Raw genomic sequence first — 20313 nt, 5'->3', positions numbered from 1 at the left:
GTAGGCTAAGGAAACAATAGGGTAAAAGGAAACTTTCTTTTTTTAAAAGATAGAAGCAGTCTTAGCATGTACAGAGAGAAAGAGTAACCATTCAAGATAGAGAAGCAATGACTGATGATATACAAACTTGGAGGAGAAAGAAAGGATGGGACAATGGGCCCAGTGCAAAGGGTTACTCTGATCTAGAAAGAGAATCACATTCTCCTCTCAAACAGGAACTGAGGTATAAAGAATAGGTAAAAATATAGCTTCATGTTCCCAGATTTCTTTGTCACTCTGAGGTAGGATTTGAACTCAGAAACTCAAGCTGAACAGCCTTAATATGCTCAGTAAAGTAGGAAGTAACAGAGAATAGGAGAATGGGGAATGCAGAGTGGGCCAGAGGAAGTCATGCAGCAGCATAATACCATCAGGTAGTGAACCCATAAGTTAAAAAGAGGTGATCCTTGGTAGCACCAGGCCAAGAGAGAAGTACAGAGAAAAGGACAGCAAACAATGGTGATGAAGAACTCCTGTGGCCACTATTCTATCTGTCAGTGACTGGTACACTGATTCAGTGATCAATTTTATCCAATTTGGATCTAATTGTCTCTATACATGGATCTTGCTATTGGGCATCTGCAGAATATATTCAATGAGAATGGGAAGTGCGTCCTATAATTATTTTTACCTTCTTAGACAAAAAACAGTTGCCTTTCACTGTGACTCTAATTACCTAACAAGGAAACCCAGAGCTGCAGTGAACTGCTACTCTCCAGGGCTGCTTCTAAACAGTCCCTTCAGCCAAAACTTCCTTTGCTGGGATAGAACAGAAAAGGAGAAAACATAGCACGTGATGGCTCTTTCCTTCCTGGTATATGCAAGTCTGACTCCAATCCCATCCCCTGATGGTTTTCTCCAGTCCAGACATGGTTACCAGAGTAACTCCATTTTGAATTACCCACCTGCATTCCTTTTGAACTCCCCATCTGGATAAAAGCTCTTTTATACTACTAATGCTAACGATATATAATTAACTTCACTCCTGCAACTCTGGAGGTTTTCAAAACTAGCTTTCTGCTGGCAGAAACTATTTTTTTCATTTATTTTTCAAAGTTTTTACCTCTTAAAAATGTTTTTCAATGTAAGTTAGAAACAACCACCCTGTAACTTCCTCACAACTACTCTGCAGCATTCCTAATTCACAAGTCCTCATGTAATCAATACATGTCCAGTCAAGAAGCAGCCCACTAAAAACAAGCAAGCATTCCATCAAAGCTGTCAAAAATTTCTGTCACTTCTAACGTCAAGGAACCTTCCAAAATAAATCCTTTTTTGTCCAACTATTTCCTATTAGAATGAGATGCAGCACACTGTAATGGAAAGAACAGGGCATTCTGTATTAAGGATATAGGTCTGAGCTCACTACTTGCTGCCAGCTCTGCTACTTGCTGCCTGCATGACCCTGGGTGAGTCAGTTAAGACTTGCTGGGGTCCTTTCTTCACCTAAAAATGGGGGGGGTGATATTTTAGAGATCCTTTCTATTGCTAGATCTATGATCCTAAGACCTAGGTTTGAATACTAAATTAGCAACCTGACTACTTGTGACCTTGGAGACGTCATTAATCTTTAACTTCTGTGGGACTGAGTCCTTCTAAAGTGAGGAGGGGAGATTAGATGATCTCTAGGGTCCTCTCAGGCATCTAGGTGACACAATGGATAGAGTGCTGGGCCTGGAGTCAGGAAGACTCATCTTCCCAAGTTCAAATCTGGCTTCAAACATTTGCTAGCTGTGTGACCCAGGGCAAGTCACTTCACCCTCTTTGCCTCAGTTACACATCTATAAAATGAGCTGGAAAAGGAAATGGCAAACCAATGAAGTCTCTTTGCCAAGAAAATACCAAATGGGGACCTAAAGAGTCCAATGAGACTGAAAGGTCTCCACAAGTTCTAAATCTTATGATCCTAAAAGCTGGGGGGAGGGGGCAGAGCCAAGATGTTGGAGGAAAGACATTAAACCCACAGGGCTCCTGATAAAATAACCCCAAAAATAGCAATAAAAGAACCCTTGGGGCAGAAAAACAAACAAAAATATGGGATGAGAGTTTTCTCCAGCTATAGATAGATTTCAGGGGGCCATGCTGGGCCACAAATAAAGCCTAACCCTGCAATCAGATTGACACACCAGACACCTGCCTGAGGAATTTGCCCCAGTGCCTCTGAATTGGCTGCAGCACCAGCGTCTTCTGGAACCGAGCGCGGGGTAAGACTTAATGGCTGGCCTGGGGCGGGTAAGTGCAGGGGTACCAGTGGACTGGGGGGATGGATTCGACTGTCCCACCCCAGCGGGGAACCAGGAAGAAATCCTGAGTGGTGAGAGACCAAGGTGGGGGAGGGGAACAGGGGAGCAGTCTCATCGGAAGCTGAGAAGCACATCACAGAAAGCTTTGCTGGTTGGTTGCTTAGTAAAGTAGGCCTGAGGTTATCTCCAGACCTGAGAACAGGCCAGGTGAGATTAAAGCCTGCCCCCCCCCCAACCCAAAACACCTGGGACCCTCTGAAACTGAGAACAGGAGTGGAGCTGAGAAGCAGCCCCACCCCCCCACCCCCCAGTGGAGAGTTTAAAATCAAATGAAAGTGAGGCCAGGCAGGCTGAGAAAAAGCCCAATCATCCCCCAGGCCACACTGTAGCTTGAACAGTGTGTCCTGGAAGGAGCACCACACTCTAAGAAGGAGTTAAAAGCCAAGAAATAATAAGCCATGATGAGTAGGCAGAGAAAGCAGAAGACCACTGAAAACTTCTTTGGGGGTAAGGTAGACCACAATACAACCTCAGAAGAAGAAGATAACAACAGGGTCAAAGCTCCAATATCCAAAGCTTCCAAGAAAAATATGAATTGGTCTCAGACTATGGAAGCTCTCAAAAGGGACTTTGAAGAGAAAGTAGGAGAAATAGAAAGAAGATGTAGAGAAAAGGAGGAAAGAATGGAAAGGGAAATGAGAGCAATGCAGAAGAGTCATGAGAAAAAAGTCAACAGTTTGAAAAGCCAAATGGAAAAGGAGATTAAAAAACTGTCTGATGAAAATAACTGCCTAAGAATTAGGATTGAACAAATGGAAACTAGTGACCTTATGAGAAACCAAGACACAGTAAAGCAAATCCAACTGAATGAAAAAATAGAGGGCAATGTAAAATATCTCCTTGGAAAAACAGCTGACCTAGAAAACGAATCTAGGAGAGATAATTTGAAAATCACTGGACTACCTGAAAACCACAACCAAAACAAAAGCTTAGACACCATCCTCCAAGAGATTGTGAGGGAAAATTGCCCTGATATTCTAGAAGCAGAAGCTAAAATGGAAATGGAAAGAATCCACCGATCACCTCCTGAAAGAGATCCCAAAAGGAAAACCTCCAGGAATATTATAGCCAAATTCCAGAACTCCCAGGTGAAGGAGAAAATACTGCAAACAGCTAGAAAAAAAGGAATTCAAATACTGTGGCGCTCCAATAAGGATAAAGCAAGATCTAGCAGCTTCTACATTAAAGGACCAAAGGGCATGGAATATGATATTCCAGAGGGCAAAGGAACTGGGACTTCAGCCAAAAATCACGTACCCAACAAAACTGAGTATAATTTTTCAGAGGCAAAAATGGGATTTCAATGAGAAAGAGGTCTTTCAAGCATTTGTGATGAAAAGACCTGAACTGAATAGAAAATTTGACTTTCAAATACAAGATCCTGGAGAAGCATAAAAAGGTAAACTGGAAAAAGACTTCATGAGGGTTATTAAAAGATTAAACTATTTACATTTTACATGGGAAGATAACTTTGAAATCATAAGAACTATCTCAGTAAGAAATTCAGGGGTGGCCCAGTGGATAGAGCGCCGGCCCTGGACTCAGGAGAACCTGAGTTCAAATGTGACCTCAGACACTTGACCAATTACTAACTGTGTGACCCTAGGCAAGTCACTTAACCCCAATTGCCTCACCAAAAAACAAAACAAAACAAAACAAAAAGTCTTCACAAGAAATTCACAGAAGACAGGGCTGAACTGAATATGAAGGGATGATATCTGTAAAGCGTTTATGTTTTGTTCTTTGTAGGGCAGACAGGGTGGGGTATCTTATGTCTGGGGTTGGATTTGAGCTTGGGGCCTCCTGGGTCCAGGGCTGGTGCTTTGTTCACTGCGCCACCTAACTAATCCATGATGACATCATTAAAATAGGGTTGAGGTGTAGGAGGAATAAACTGGGGGAGGGAGAAGGGGAGAGATGGTCTGGGGAGAGGTATTTCACATGAAGGAAACAAGAAGAAAGCTTACGGAGGATAGTAGAAGAGGGGGAAGGAGTTGGAGAGTGAGTGAACCTTAATATCATCAGAATTGGCTCAAAGAAGGACTAACATACATACTCAAGTAGATATACTAATGTATTTTTGCCCTGGGGGGGTGGGGAGGGAGAAAAGGGAGAAGGGAAGGAGGAAAGGGTAGATTCGGGGAGAGAGCAGTAAAAAGCAAATCACTTTCAAGGAAGATGAAGATGTTCTGCATTACTGCACCAGTATGGCATATTGAATTGCTTGATCTCATAGGGAGGGTTGAGGAGGGAGGAAGAAAAATTTAGAACACAGAATTAGCTCAGGGACCCTGATCTCATTGGAGTGGGCTCATGGAGGGAATAGCTTTCATACCCAATTGGGAGCAGCAATCTATTTAACCCTGCAGGAAAATAGGAGGGGAAGAGGATAAGGAAGGAAGGGTGAAAAAGTGCAGAGCGAGGGAGAGGATAGTCAGAAGTAAAACACCTCTTAGGAGGAATAGGTAAAAAGAAGATAGAGTAAATGTCATGGGAAGGGAGTGGGATGAAGGGAAATAGTTATGATTATTGATTATAATGGCAAAACGTATGGTACCTACTTTGCTGGGCTTTTATGAAGAAAATTCTCTGTCAAGCTTAAGGTACTATATAAAGGTTATGATGAACAGGATACTATCAGGAAAACCTGGAAAGACCTACATGAACTGAAGCAGAGTGAAATGTACTGTATACAAAATAACAGCAATAGTGGGGGATGATCTGCTGGGAAGCATGTGGTTATTTTCAGCAAGGCAATGGTCCAATATAACCCTGAAAGACTTATGAAGATTGCAGCCCATCTGCAGAGAAAGAGCTGATAGTATCTGGAAACATATTAAAAAATTTTTTTTCATTTCCTCTTTGACAATTCCTTAATCTGAAGTTTTGGGGGTTTTGCCTGTTTTCTCTCACAACTAGCTAATATGGGAATTTTTCCATGACTACTCATGTATAACTTATTTTGAAGTGCTTGAGTTCTTGTGGGTGGGGGGTGGGAATGGAGGGGGGAAGAGAAGTTGGAACACAAAGTTTTTAAAAAATTGATAAAATTTTGTTTTTACATATATTTTGGAAAATAAAATTCTATTCAGAATAAAAAAACCCAAAAAACTAGAACTAAAAGCTGGGGGGAGAGAGAGGAGGAAGAGGAGAACCTTCATTCTAATAAAATAGACTGGAGTCCAAGAAGCCCTGTCTGTAGATAACTGAGTTGTAGAATTGTCAAGAAAAACCCCAATTTTGAGATAACTGTATTAAGGGTGCTAAAAATAAAGACAAGAAGTATTCTTTAATAATTTAAAGAAATCAAAAAAAATAATTTAAAGAAATCAAGAAGCATAAAATAGCTATTTAAGCAAATTTCTATGGTTTCTCAAATTTCTGCCCTTAGTTCATATGTGCTGAAAAACAAATATGTAATAATTTACCAGCTTGTAGCATGGGTATTTTGATATGGAAAAAGAGAAAACTTCCCAAGACAAAGAACCTAATTTTATATATATTTGATTTGGTTTTATCATAGGTCTATCATACCTACTTCCCATTCATATAGTAATATATAATGGAAGCATTTTTCTTGCATTAACAGGGAAAGCCTAAATACAGCTACTATCTTTATAATGTTGGTGCTTTATGAGTTCTTATGTAAAGTATTAAAGCCTCCATAAATGATAAGACACATCTCCCTGAATTCAATCAATAGTCTAATCTGTTCCCCTGAGATATAAACTACCCCAGTAGATGATGCTTTATAAACATTAAATCCCCACATACCCATGAGGCTGTCTAAAACTGCAGAGAGGTAATAGAGGGAGTCATTCATTCTAACTACTGAAAGCGTGCAAAGTGTTAAAGATTTAAGAGGAGACTTATCTTAACTTCATTTATAATTAGCAAGGTTAATTTAAGAAAGGGACATACAATTTCCAGGGCTGGGATTTGTCTAACAAACCTTCTTTGTAACTTTTTCCTTTAAAAACACACAAAAAATTGACCTGAGAAAGTTTCTTCTTCATTATGCTGGAGTGTTGATCCAAAATCAGGTCTTTTTTGTTTTGTTTTGTTTTTTTAAGTGAGGTAATTGGGGTTAAGTGACTTGCCCAGGGTCACAGAGCTAGTAAGTGTTAAGTGTCTGAGGCCATATTTAAATGCTTTAAAAAAAATTAGCTAAAACTGTGCTTTCTAAATTTGTTATTGCACCAGTTTTGGCAGTAAGCATATTGTTTTAGTAATAATATATAAGGACTGACCACATGTCTCCCTAACTTCTCATGGTCTCAGGCTGTCAGACCTATGCTGTCTTAAGAGGTAGGGGGCAAACCAAGAGCTCACGCCAAGCACCAGCAAAGAAGGTGAGCAGAGAGAGAGAGGGAGAGGGAGCAGAGAGAGGGAGCAGAGAGAGGGAGCAGAGAGAGGGAGAAGGGAGAGGGAGGAGGGAGAGGGAGGAGGGAGAGGGAGGAGGGAGAGGGAGGAGGGAGAGGGAGGAGAGAGAGGGAGGAGAGAGAGGGAGGAGAGAGAAGGAGGAGAGAGAGACAGAGAGACAGAGAGACAGAGAGACCCTGGCATGGCCAAGGGTTTTATCCTCTTTTGAGAGATGGGTCATTATACATTGATCAAAGCTAATTGGTTAGCATCATTCAATTCCATTGATTGACATGACTTGAGAGTGGTCTAAATTAAAATGAACTCTACAGATGACATTGGGGAAAAGACCCTCACTGAAGGGCAAGGGCAAAGTGCTGTATCTAGGTGTGGTTTGATCCCATCAATTCTTCACTGAGCTAGACAAAAGAATCTATCTCCATTTCTTTTGTTCCCTTGGGTTTGTCCCAAATAAGATCTAGTGAAGTTTCTCAAGAACTGGACTTTTGGGGGGAGCCAGGAAAGAGGAGATGTGGGAGAATGGGGGTTGAAATTGATCTGAGTTCCCCTTAAGAATTTCTCACAATGTGAGTGGGATATGGTGGACCTGAGTCATTTTAGACTCTGAAGCTTATTACCAGATCATTCTGTCCATGTTTCATCCCATTGCTAATAACAGAATATTGTAGTAATCATGTATCTTGCTTTGTGGAACTTGGTGTACACTGGTACCACCCCCCCCTCCCCCCGCCTACATTCCAAAGCCCCCAGTCCTTGTATTCCATTGCTACAACACACCTCTTACTGCCCCCTTGTTCTATGACCAAGCAGGAGAGCTGTCTCCTGCTAGCACAGACCCACTCTGATACTACCTCTCCCTTCTTGTATTCCTAAGCCCTAGCTGCATCTCTCCCTTCTTCCCCCTTGCCCCCTCCTTAGATGGGTGGAGTGGTTTCACCCTTTCCCCCTCCCCTTCCTCCAGCTCTCAGACATAGCTGAGCATGCATCCATACCATGATCATGCACTGAACATGCATACTAGGTGAGACAGGATTGGATGTTAGATTATAAGCTCACCCTGTACACAAGGGTACCCCCCCCCTTCAAAACTTCCATAAAAACCCAACTCATGAGCTCATCAGCATGCTCCTCATCTCTTGCATGGGGTCGCCCATTCTCATGAGAATGAAATAAATCTGTCTCTGCTTGACTTGGTGGTCTCCTCGAATTATTTGGGTAAACGGAGGCAATTGTCCCATATACACTGCAAAGTCTAATTTCATCTACAAAACTAAAATTGAAAAGTGACAAAAATTTAATAAATCAAGGAGTTAGCTCTTCCCCCATTCTTTGTACTTATCAGATAAATTCAGAAAAATCTAACTCAAAAAGGAGAACAGTTTTTAGAAAAGTATTCCTCTTAAATCAATGAAATACATATTGATGCCTAACTATGAGGATTTTACTATAATTAGAAGTAATGATAATTTACCTTTGTCACTACTTACCCAGCAGCCTTTTGCATAATTTGTCACTGGCTCAGGGTTACTAAGTATAATTCCAGGGACAGATCTCTGAAATAGTCAAGAATTTTTGTTTTAATCCACTAGATTTGGGGAATGGGAGATGGGGAGACTGGGTCTGTAATTTTACTGGTATAGGGAACTTCCAGTAAGGAAATGCCCTTCACCAATGAAGATCAGAAACTATGTTATAACTTACAGCCATAGAGAGTCACTTGCAAGACTGTCACACAGTCTAATGTGTGTCTGAGGCAAAATATGAATCCAGTCAAGACTTTCTTCCAAAATCAACTATGTCATACTGCCTCTTATTCTACAATTATGTTGAATAATTTAATGGCAGTTATCTAACATAAACCTGACAAAGTTATCTTTTTTTTTTTTGTGTGTGGGGCAATGAGGGTTAAGTGACTTGCCCAGGGTCACACAGCTAGTAAGTGTCAAGTGTCTGAGGCCGGATTTGAACTCAGGTCCTCCTGAATCTAGGGACGGTGCGTTATCCACTGCGCCACCTAGCTGCCCCCTGAGATAGTTATCTTTATCATCAATTTTAAAAAGTTTATACTTGAAAATCATTAAATGACTATCTCATGGACCAATTCTCTTTATGAATGAGTTGGTCACTTCTTTTACATGATGGGTAGGTAACTGGAGAGCAATATACAACTGCTTCTGAGGGGTAGAATGACTGGATCTGTGATCATTCCTCACCAGGATGCACTCTGACTTTCACCACACTTAGAAAATCTCTTCGTCTATTCAGCCCTGAAATTTCCATCTCTCGCCCATATAAACAATCTTCCCATTGATTGGGTAGCTCATCGTAGGGCCTCCTTTTGAGGAGGGAGCCCGGGTGAGCCATCACTTTATTTCTCTCCAGGTTGTACTAAATTTCTCCATGATGCCATCCTTTTATGTGTTATTTTCCTTCACCCTAATATAAACTCCTTGAGGGCAGGAACTTTCTTTGTGCTTATATTCTGATTTGGAGTTTTATCCCTAATGACTGGGTCAGCGAGTCAGTCAGTGAATAAGCATTGAGTGCCAGGTACTAGGCTGGGGACTGGGAATACCAAGGTAACAACAATGAAGTGATCCTTATGTGTATGATGGTTTTTCTAATAACTGACATTCTCACAAGTGCTTTCTACAGTCTCTACAATGACTGTCTTACAATAAATAATCCTGCAGAAAATGTGTGGTCTAAGCCTTCTTATCCTCCCTCCTTATAGAGGAGGCATCTGAGGCTTAGAAAGGCTGCCTTTCTCAGGGTCACACAATCAGTAGAGAAGAATGAGAATCAGAATAATCTTCACTAGTGAAGATTGGGCAAAGCAAGAAGGGTGATGAAAGTGCGAATGATCTGGGCAATGTGAAATGTGTACAAAAAAAGGTAGATCGTGTACCACTGGGGCATAAAAGGAGGTGCATACCAAGCCCCATTGGCCATAAGTTATTAGCCAATTGTTGTTGTTCAGTCCTTTCAGTTGTGTCAGACTGTTTGGAAGTCCCATGGGATCTCTGTTTATGGGGTTTCCTTGGCAAAGATAGTGGAGTAGTTTACCATTTCCTTTTCCAGTATCAAACAAGGTCAAGTGACTTGCCCAAAGTCACACAGCCAGTACATGTCTGAGGCTGGATTTGAACTCAGGTCTTTCTGATTCCAAGCCCAGCACTCTATCCACTGTACCACCTATCTGCCCCAATTAACCAATACTATTTCTAAATGTTCACGAAAGCCCCGCTCCCCCAAACCTCACCATAGCAAAAGGCTCTGGTGTGCTGGTCTGCTAACAGAAACCTGTTGCTAAGGACAGGCCTGGCAATGTTTGGAGAGGCTTGCTGCTAAGGGAGCAGAGAGATTAAATTTTTGCGCAAAGCAATTCTCCATGACTATCTACCAGCTGACAGCTGACTACTGTTCTTAAAAGGAAGAGCCCACCAAATCCTGGCCTGACTAAACACCAATTGTTCTGCGTGGCATGGCCACAGACTGGGCAAGAAGGTGATTACGTACTGGCTCATATTAGCGATCCCCATCTCTTTTACCCTTCTGTTGTTCTGTTTTCTTTCTGTTCCGCTTTTCCTCCTTTGTGGGATAAGTTTAGCAAAAGACAGTTGAATATAATGGTCAGAGTGCTGCACTTGGAATCATGAAACCCAGGTTTCCAAACCACCTCCAACCTTCCATTCTGACTGTGACTGAGTGGTCTCATACGTAAAATGGAGGTAATAGGATTTCTGGAACTACTTCCAGCAGTGAGTTTTGAGGATCAAATGAGAAAAGGTCTATACCTCAAAGCACTCTATGTTGGACTATTACCATTTCTTGTGACATCAAAGGTCTGGATGCTTTAACTCTATCAAGATCTAAGTATTAGGTAGATAATTATTTAAAAGTGGCAACTTCTAAAGCAAATTATCCAAGTACCTTTATAATGACTTTTGGTCACAGTTACACGACAATACTGGTTACCCAGACAGGGTTCTTCATAGTACTCTGTGATTCAGTTCTCTTGGCTGTAAAATGGACTAGACGACCTCTATGACCCTTTTCAATCCTAAATCTATGATACTAATATGCAGACATGAAATATCATAGCAAAAATGATGTTCTTATTCCTCTAAGTATAATGGCACATTTTTATGCAATATGCCTTCCATTAAAACTCTTTCAAGACCCAAGTAAGCCATATGCTCCAGAAAGGATATAAACTCCTTAGAACATAGACTGATACTGTTTTTTGACACCCCAGGAAACTATTATGGTACAATGCTATGAGTGCTTAATAAATGCTTATATAATAAAACTGAAATCCAAAGAGTAACTTGAGGCAGTGCCACATTCCCAGGAAATGACAGTCAGGATTCAAACCTAGGTCTTCCTGATCTGAGGCCCAGTCACTAGTCTATGCTTCTTCACACAGACTTTGGCCAATAACAAGAAACTCAAACCCCAAATACTAAATAATGGGGTTATACAGACTAGATTACAACATACTATGAAAACAATGGTGGCAAAGTATTTTCTATAATTGAGTGTCAGTATTATTTTTCTGAAATGCTAGAAAAAGAAAAGAAAGAAAACTAGTAATTGTCAAGAAGTGCTGATACATATTAACTAAACAGCAATTACATGAGCTGAACTGTGGAGTTAAATACATAAAGGACAGTGGACAGCCTGCATTTAACTTCACCAATAATGTCAGAAGCAGGTAAAACCATTTCCAATTTTGTGTGCAGCTCTCCTAAGGAGAGCAATTTTGTAAAGACACCAATGTTAACAGATTGGCTTTAAGTGCTCTTACATACTGATACCCTTTTAGCCTTTATTTGCTCCAACTGTGAGGCTATATTTCAACTTAGCAAAAATGAATTTTTGAACATTGATTTTTATCCCTCTCTAAATTGACTTCAATTTATACAGTGGATGGGAAGATGATACATTTTAATATCAATGCTGTATGACTCAGTTTTTTCCCCAAAAAAAGTTATCATGTCAAAATTGGTTTACTAATAAAGACAAAAAAGTCAAGAAAGAATAAACAAGATTTTCAAAGAAAAACCTCTAAATTGGCCAAGCCTAGATTTAAATTCTGAGTGTGCCTTTATCAAGTAAGTTTTTGCAAAACATTAACATCACTTTCTAGTTTCCTTGGTCAGGTGAATAGGCAGAAAAGAAAGAAAAAATGTGACAAAATATATAATCTAAAGCAACCGACACAGTATATTATACCAGTACAAACTTAAAATCAAAAAGCCACTTAAAGGGGCAGCCAGGTGGCGAAGTGGATAAAGCACTGGCCTTGGATTCAGGAGGACCTGAGTTCAAACCCAGCCTTAGACACTTGACACTTAACTAGCTGTGTGACCCTGGGCAAGTCACTTAACCCTCATTGCCCCCCCCAAGCCACTTAAATCCAGACAATTAATTATCTTTTTATTTCAAGAAACAGAATACAAATTCTTCAGCTTACCACCCTTTTCAATAACATCACAATTTTTAAACAGTTTGATTAGTGTTGTACAAACTACATATAACCTATAATTCCAAGATAGTGAGCAGTGTTTCTGCTGGTCTAGTATAAAGTGTAAGTCTAATGTAGGTCTGCACCTTGTCTGAAATATACAATTGTAGAGCACTGCTCACAGCACTGGGAGACTGAGTGACTTGCCCCAAGTAATAGAGGCAGTCCAGCAAATAGGTCAACAAGCCTTTACTGAGTGATAGGGACTGCATGCACTAAGTGCTGGTGATACTAAAAAAGGCAAAAATAGCCCTGTAGCTGCTCTCAAGAAGCTCACATTCTAATAAGAGATGAAACAGAAAGAGCTAGTTACATATAACATATACCCAGAACAGATGGAAGGTAACCTGAGAGGTAAAGGACTAGCAGCCAGGGATGTCAGCAAAGACTTCTTGCAGAGACAGGGCATGAGCTAAGCAATGAAGCCTGGGGAACGATGAGGCAGATGCAAGGAGGGAAATCACTCCTACTACCAGGGGTGACACAGCATGGAGATGGGACATGGCTCGTGTGAGGAATAGCAGGTAAGGCCAATATCACTGGGTCATTAGAGAGAGTGAAGTATAAAAAGATGGAAAAGATAAGGAGGGGTCAGGTTATGAAGATCATTGAATGTCAATTACAGAATCTTCTAGTTGATCCAGGAGATACAACAGTAGGAAACTTCTAGAGTTTATTAAGTAGAAAGGTGACAAAGACAGATATACACGAGAAAAATTACGTTGGAAATTGAGTGAAGAATGGATGGGAATGGACTGAGATGTGAGGCAGGGAGCCCAATTAGAAGGTGTCACCACCTGCACTAGGGTGGTGGTTGGGTGAGTGAAGAGAATGAAACACACGTAAGAGATACAGTGAAGGTAGAAGTGACAAGACTGGTCAGTGGAGTCAGTGGAAAGTGAAGAGTTGAGGATGAGCTTATCAGCTGGGTGGGAAGACAGTCACAGCCTCAACAGTAATAGGAAAGCTGGGAAGAAACAGTGGTTTTTGGAGGAAAGATAATGAGCTCTGTCTCGACCATGTTGAGATGAAGATGACAACAGCTGCCACTTACAGAGTGCTCACTGTGTGCCCAGCACTGTGCTAAGGACTTTACAATTACGGTCTTGTTTAATTCTCACAACTCTGGGCAGAGGTGTTGTTATTATTATCCCTATTTTACAGTTGAGGAAACTGAGGCAAATAGAGGTTACCCAGTGACTTGGCAGGACCACAAGCTAGTCCAAATATCTGAGGCAGGATTGGAGCTCAGGTCTTCTTCCTGACTCCAGGACATGAGCTCTTCCCACTGAACCACCAAACTGGCCTAGACACCTACAGGACCTTCAAGACCTCTAAAAAGCAATTGGTTAGAGCTAGGTGGATACAGAAACACACATACACACAGAAGAATCCTCTGTAAGGAGACAGATAATCACTGAGCCTGTGGGAGCTGATAAAATTCACAGTGATATGGTATAGAATAAAAACAGGGCCCAGGACAGAGCCTTAGAGGCCACCCACATTTAGTGGGAGTGACATGAGAATAAGAAAGAGATGTAAGACAAATAAAAGGAGAATCAGGAAAGAACAGAGTCACTAAAAACCCAGAAAGGACGGAGTATGCAGGAGGAAAGATGATCAACAGAGTCAAATACTGCAGAGAGACTGGGGGGAAGGGGAAAGGGAAGGGGGAGGGGAAGGGAGGAGCCTTGAACCCAGGTCCTACCATGCTGTCTCTCTCTGTAACCTATGATAAAAATTAAACATGATGATGACAATGTTTTCAGGATAATGTTAATACTATCACAAGCAATCTTGGAAATACAAATGCTTGCAGTAAATATAGACCTCTTTGAATGGAAAAAAGTACATAAGTATACTTCTTTGGGGGGAAAGGGGTTCCAGACCTATGATACTTTGGTGTGGAAAATTCCCTCTACTAATGCAGATGAGCAAGTATTCTGTAATTTAGTTGTCTGAGACAATGAAAGTTAGAGACACTTGGGGTGGGGGTACAGTCAGTATAAATCAAAGGCAAAACTTGAACCTAGGTTTTGCTGACTCAAGAGGTCAGATTTCTGTCCCCCTACTGCCAAGTGGTCTCATGAATAAGAAAATAGTAACATCAATTATGGGTCACACCTAGGCTAAGAGTAGTTGAAACAATATTTTTGACTAGTTTCAATCACTATGAAAAGGAAAGTTTGTGTAGGCTAAAAGGTAGACTCAAAAAGAAACTCAAACAATATGAAATCCACCTGAGGACTGTCTTTCAGCAACTGATAACTGTTAAGCAACTGTATGTGTTAAACAGATTTTATACAGGTGATGGCGAGTTCAAAGTCTAAGTTATCTCTACTATACCTAAGGTCTTCCGCTCCAGTGCTATCCTGGTGCCTCATTATAGCATGGAGAGGACTGTGAGAGCTTACAGGCTATGCCAAGATGACACAAGCACTGGCAGGTCCTACCAACTGGAAAGGCTTAGAGTATATGTCTAGTGACTATTTTTGTATCAGATGATTATTTAAATCTATGGCAACTCAAGGAGATGATGGTCTACTTAAATCTAGAGAGTCTGCAGTTGACATTGCTAGCAGAATCATGAATACCTGAATTATCTCTAATGTATACTTGATGTATTCAATCCACTTTAGGTACTTTTTTAAAAAAATTACATTTGTTTTAATTTTTAAAATTAAATTAAGTTAAATAAGGATATCTTACTAAAGGACAAATAAATTCCTATACTTCTTAAGCACACGTAGTTCCATGTCACCCTTCCCCCTCAACATACCCTGATAACATGAAGGGGAAAATAAATTGAGATAATTATCTAACCATGATTATGCCTTAATTCTTTAATCTCTTCCCTGGGTTAGGGGACCTTCACAAATGTCCCTGGACTTGTTCTGTACCACACTGAGATAATCTGAGTGGCAAAGGTATGTTGGAGAGAAGATAGGCTAGGGACTCTAGGAAAACACAGTTAGAAGCCCCAGACCAATAGATCTGGATTTGGGATAGAGAAATTAGCATTGGATGACTGAAGTTTCACATTCAAACTAGTATTTCTGCCAGGCTGACTACAGAGAGAAAAGGTCTTGCATATATCCTCAAGCACTAGGATCTTAAGATAGAAAACCATAACCTTTTCTGACTCAATTTTAGTTTTCATTCTGCTAAATCTCTCATATTGTAACAGTTCTATTTTCTACTATGTTCCTATATAAAGAAAAGAGCATTTCAACTATGTTATAGTTCATTTTTGGAACATTTGTAGGTAACGGCTCTCTAGTCAAAATAATTAAGAATAACTATGCTCCTACAGGAATGAACTAAGTTTATGTATTACTTAATGGTCTGATTATTATTTTTTGGGAGGTGAGAGAAAAGGCAAAAGGCTAATGGATTCTATAGCTACTAAATTTGGTACATTAGGAAGAAAAGCAGATATAGTCATATTATTAAATATGTGAGAACAAAGATTTAGAGTTTAAGGGGATCTTAGAAATAACCTAGTCTTGAGTCCTTCATTTTACAGATGATTTTTTACCTCTTAAGTAATTATAAATGAAAGGTGAAGATTTCCAATAAAGACAACTTTATATCATTAAAAGAGAGCTTGATAAGCCCCTTGGCTGCCTGAAAATTGACACTGTCTGTATAATATACATAATACGGAATTTATTATTCAACAATTTTGACTTTGTGGTCATTTCATTGAATAAGCTGTGTCAGATCTATTTGTGTACAGTTATAGGGCACGAGTTGCTGCCAGGCATTAAAACAGTATCTCACTGTCATTTTCAATCAGATGCAGATATAAACAATACACCTAAGGCCAGAGTTTCATATTGTGACCATTCATCACTTGAAAAAGTTTCCACCATAACTGAAGGCCTTTAACTGAATTAGTATGATACTGAAATTTGCAACACAAGAAGAAAAGGCAAGTGTATCTTATACACTTGGCAAACAACATCATTTCTGTAGTAACTTCAAATATGTAAACAGAAAAGGGGGGGAAAGTGGGAAAATCTGTTGCAGCTGCTTTGGAAGGATTGGAACTTTAGAACACATTTAGAGAGAAATGGAAACAAAGATTTCCACAAAATCAGTAAACAAACCAATGATTAAAAAAGAAAAAGACCTTTATTTGGCCCATTTTTAACTCATAAGATAAAGTGTTTGTAACTTGAAATACCCATGATAAGGGGAAGGAGAAAGAAAGAGGCAGGGATATAGCTGGGTCCAAGTCACTAGACTGACCCAAGATACACTGGATACCTAGACAAGCAGAATGAACCCAAGACATAACCAGTGGGAAGTATCTCAGTTTGATTAAGACAATAAGGAGAACATCCCAGAATGGAGAGTAACCTGAGCAAAAGCAGAAGGTAGGAGATGAAATGACATGTACAGGGAACAGCAAGTAGACTAGCTTGCCTAGGACAAAGAGTACATGAGGAATAATGTGAGATCAAGCTGGAATAAAGACTAGGATGGATTGTTAATGACAAACAAACAAATTGGGATTTTACCCAAGAGTCATTGATGCTTCTTGGGCAAGGGATTAACAGTCAAACTTGTATTTCAAGAAGGCTAAGGGGCTATGAATCAATCATTCAATTATTCAATCATTGTTCTAATCAGATTGTTTTCTTCTTAATTGCAACCTTCTTCACTGATTGAATAGGGTTTTGTGAAGTTGGAACCAGGAGTACTTTTGGGTGGAGGAAGATCTGAGCATGCATATATAGGCACTTGAAACATGTGTATGTGGGGAAAAAAGAAAAAGAAAAAAAACTCCATTCTATTCATTGTGTATGTCAATGGCTCTGAGTGTAGAATACTGTATAAACTGTTAAGACAAGGTGCACTTGCTTCATTTTGCTCTGAACTATCTTAATTTTTTTTCTTTTTTTCACCTTTGTAATAAGGGAGGGCTCACTGGAAATGAATGTGATGTAAAATCAAGTCATAAAGAAAGAGGGAGAATTAGCTTTGGCTATTTAAGAATTTTCCCAGCTTGTTACTTCTTGTTACCCCACAGATGGATTAAGAACCAGGAATGACTCTATTAGTATTCTCATTATGAATTGAAATTAAATGAATTATGAATTTTAAAGAATTTTTAGGGCAGGGGATGCACAACATGAGTTGGGAACATTTAAAATGTGTTTTTAAATACACTTCAAATTCCAAACATGTGATGATCCATATGAACACATTTTCCATATACTAGGAACTGCAGCACTGGCTTTCCCCCAGTTCAAAAGAGAATTACTAAATGATTAAAAAGTATCACTTAAATAATGCTGAAAGTATACAGTATCATACAAACTCAATGTTCTTAAGGGATCTAAGTAAGAACGATCAAACCATTACTATCTTTTAAAAAATTAACTATGAGGAAAAGGATAGCCTCTGAATGATTATGCTATAATAAACTCATATTTGGGGGGGCAGGGCAGTGAGGGTTAAGTGACATGCCCAGGGTCACACTACTAGTAAGTGTCAAGTTTCTGAGGCTACACTCATATTTTAAGTAACATACTCATAATACTCTCATATGAATACTCATAGTTTTAATTGTACTGGTTTCCATTTGTTCTTTTGGCTTTAAATTAATTTAAACTTTGTATTACAATGAACCCTATGATTCTATACTACTGAACTTAAACTAAACTTTTATATGGTACCATAATATAATGAGTTAGATGGTTATTTACTACATATTGAAGAAGTTTGCTGCTGTTAACATACGAGAAGAGAATCAAACTATCCATATTTTCATTATATAACTTCATAATTTTCCTTCTGAAACCCTAGACATAAGAAATGACCTCCAAAATATATAGTAAAACAAATCTGGGAAAAGTACGTACATGTGATTTTGGGGTGCTTTTCTCTATCTCTTATACCTGATGAATTGAATACTTCTTTGACTAGGAATTCTTTTGCTAGTCATTTCTTAGGGAATAATGTGGCACTTGTTCATACAAATTATCATGTTATACACATCACTCCCATTTAGTTAAGATGAACATATGAAGTTAGCTAGAGTTGGCAAAATCAAGCTTGAGATGCCAGCTACAGTTCTGGTGTTACCTAACCAGCTAGTTTCCTGTTTTACCAGATATAGATCTTCTTCTGTCATTTGTTCTTTGATGTGTATTTAAATCATTATCTTCCTTTATTGGTGCTTTTAAATTCCACAATAACCATCTTGCTTATGTAACCAAAACTTATATATGTAACTTTAAATCGCTGATTTATAGTGATGCCTGTCTTCTGAGTATAATAAACAAGTTCCCTATCTCTGTATTCTTAATTGGGTGACTAGCAGCAGTACTTAATCAACAGATCCTTGGACAATTTTTGTCAGTTGTAACTTTTTTTTTTTTGGTCCCTTAAACTTCATTTTTATATCAGAAAGGCAGTTGTATTGTGATAATTAAAAAGGTTTCAAGAGACATCGTTTCTGGCTAATTTAATCATTTTATTAATAAGGCCAGCAGATTTCACGTGGGCAAATCTTTAAGAGAGATTTCCCACATTGGTTGGTTTCTAGATGAGGAAGTAGAAAAGGGGGAAAACCTTGGTCCTAATACAATAATTAGTTATTAAATATAAGATAAATATTCATTTCTTACAGTATAAAATTAAGTAAAAATTTTAGTTGAACAGCAATTTGACTCATGTCATCTGGCAATGTGTTTGAGATAACTAAAATATTTAATTAATTTTGATCTCCAAATTTGAAATGTGAAGGTAGGACCAAAGTTTATTTTAGTACTCCATAAGGAAAAAGGGTTTACTATAAAAATTCTAGTGTAAACTAGACAGCAGAAGGATGTTTAATTTGATCAGGAAAACAAACTAAGTACTGTAAGAAGCTTTTATTTGTATACATTTTAGAAGCTAATTATGATCCTACCTTACCGGAGCTTAGCTAGCCAAGAATTAGTCTTATTTAGGCTTTTGATCTTCCCTTAAACCACTACAAAATACCATGCATACAAAAGGAGCATAATGTTTGTTTAAAGTCAAATAAGACCTTATGAAGCATAAGTTATAGTCCATTAACTCTCAGAGACAAAACTTTTAAGTGTTGCTTTATTTGCACAGATTTCTTCAACTAAGTTAGATTCTATAAAATGGACATTAAATAGCTGTTAAAATGTAATGTGAAGACTGAAAGACAGTAAGGAATTAAATTATATATGTAGTTCAAATGAAGGGAATTACAAACTACAATAATTAATAATGATGATAATATATTAATATTACTGAAATGTTAATTATTATTTGTTAATTATGGCTTACATTTAAAGTGCTCTAAAAAGCAAGCACTCGTCCCCCATCACTATCTTTTATCTCATCTTATATCAACAAATACAAGTACTGAAATATGTAAACAAAAGAAAAAGTGATTGTAATGTACATCAGCCTAGAAACAAGTAGATTATTTTAAAATGTGATTCTTTTAAAATATTGTAACAAAAATAAAGCAGTTTCTGTGATCCCCCCCACTTTGTACTTTTTACATACATTTGTCCAGGTTTTATTACTGCTGTTGTTGTTTTAGAGTTGTAGTTAATGTGTATAAGGTGCAATCTTCATTCAATTTGTTTCAAAGAGCATTTATCAAGTGTTTCCTGAGAATGTGGTATGTGTGCCATGCTCAGTGCTAAATGCTGAAATTATAAAGACAAAACCAAAAAATGTCCCTTACCCTCAAGTTCATAATTTACTGATACGTAATATATCACCATTTGTCCAGCCATTCCTAAAGTATTAGGAACACAATTTGTTATAAATAGTGTTGCTAGGAATATTTTTATACGGTTATTCCTTTTTCTTCTGTCAATAACCTCTAGGGAATAATACTAGTAAAAGGATGATGCAATGAATGATATAAGTGAGAACCCTTGTAGTTTTTCCTTGATAATTCTGTATTAAGGTTAAGGATAGAAAATGAACCTATAATTTCATTGATATTACCATTGGTAGGTAGGCAATTCCTCTAAAACGTAAAGAATCTTAAGAGATATGCTTAGAACAGTTATT

General features: G+C 38.7%; 1 protein-coding gene across 2 annotated transcripts in view; it reads right to left on the bottom strand.

The window, feature by feature from the left end:
* Positions 1-20313, bottom strand: part of PDZD8 (PDZ domain containing 8) — a 119170-nt gene that overhangs the window by 15585 nt on the left and 83272 nt on the right. The window contains exon 4 of one of the 2 annotated variants that reach the window (XM_043981952.1): positions 8213-8278. The exons of the other annotated variant lie outside the window; for it this stretch is intronic. Coding sequence (XP_043837887.1) covers positions 8213-8278 — 66 coding nt within the window. The remainder of the gene's footprint in view (positions 1-8212; positions 8279-20313) is intronic. 2 annotated transcript variants of the gene reach the window in all.

Source organism: Dromiciops gliroides, chromosome 2 (genome assembly GCF_019393635.1).
Source record: "Dromiciops gliroides isolate mDroGli1 chromosome 2, mDroGli1.pri, whole genome shotgun sequence".
In the NCBI taxonomy this organism is placed as follows: Eukaryota; Metazoa; Chordata; class Mammalia; order Microbiotheria; family Microbiotheriidae; genus Dromiciops; species Dromiciops gliroides.
The sequence above is the reverse complement of the archived record's forward strand: the minus strand, read 5'-3'. Positions and strand labels throughout refer to the sequence as shown.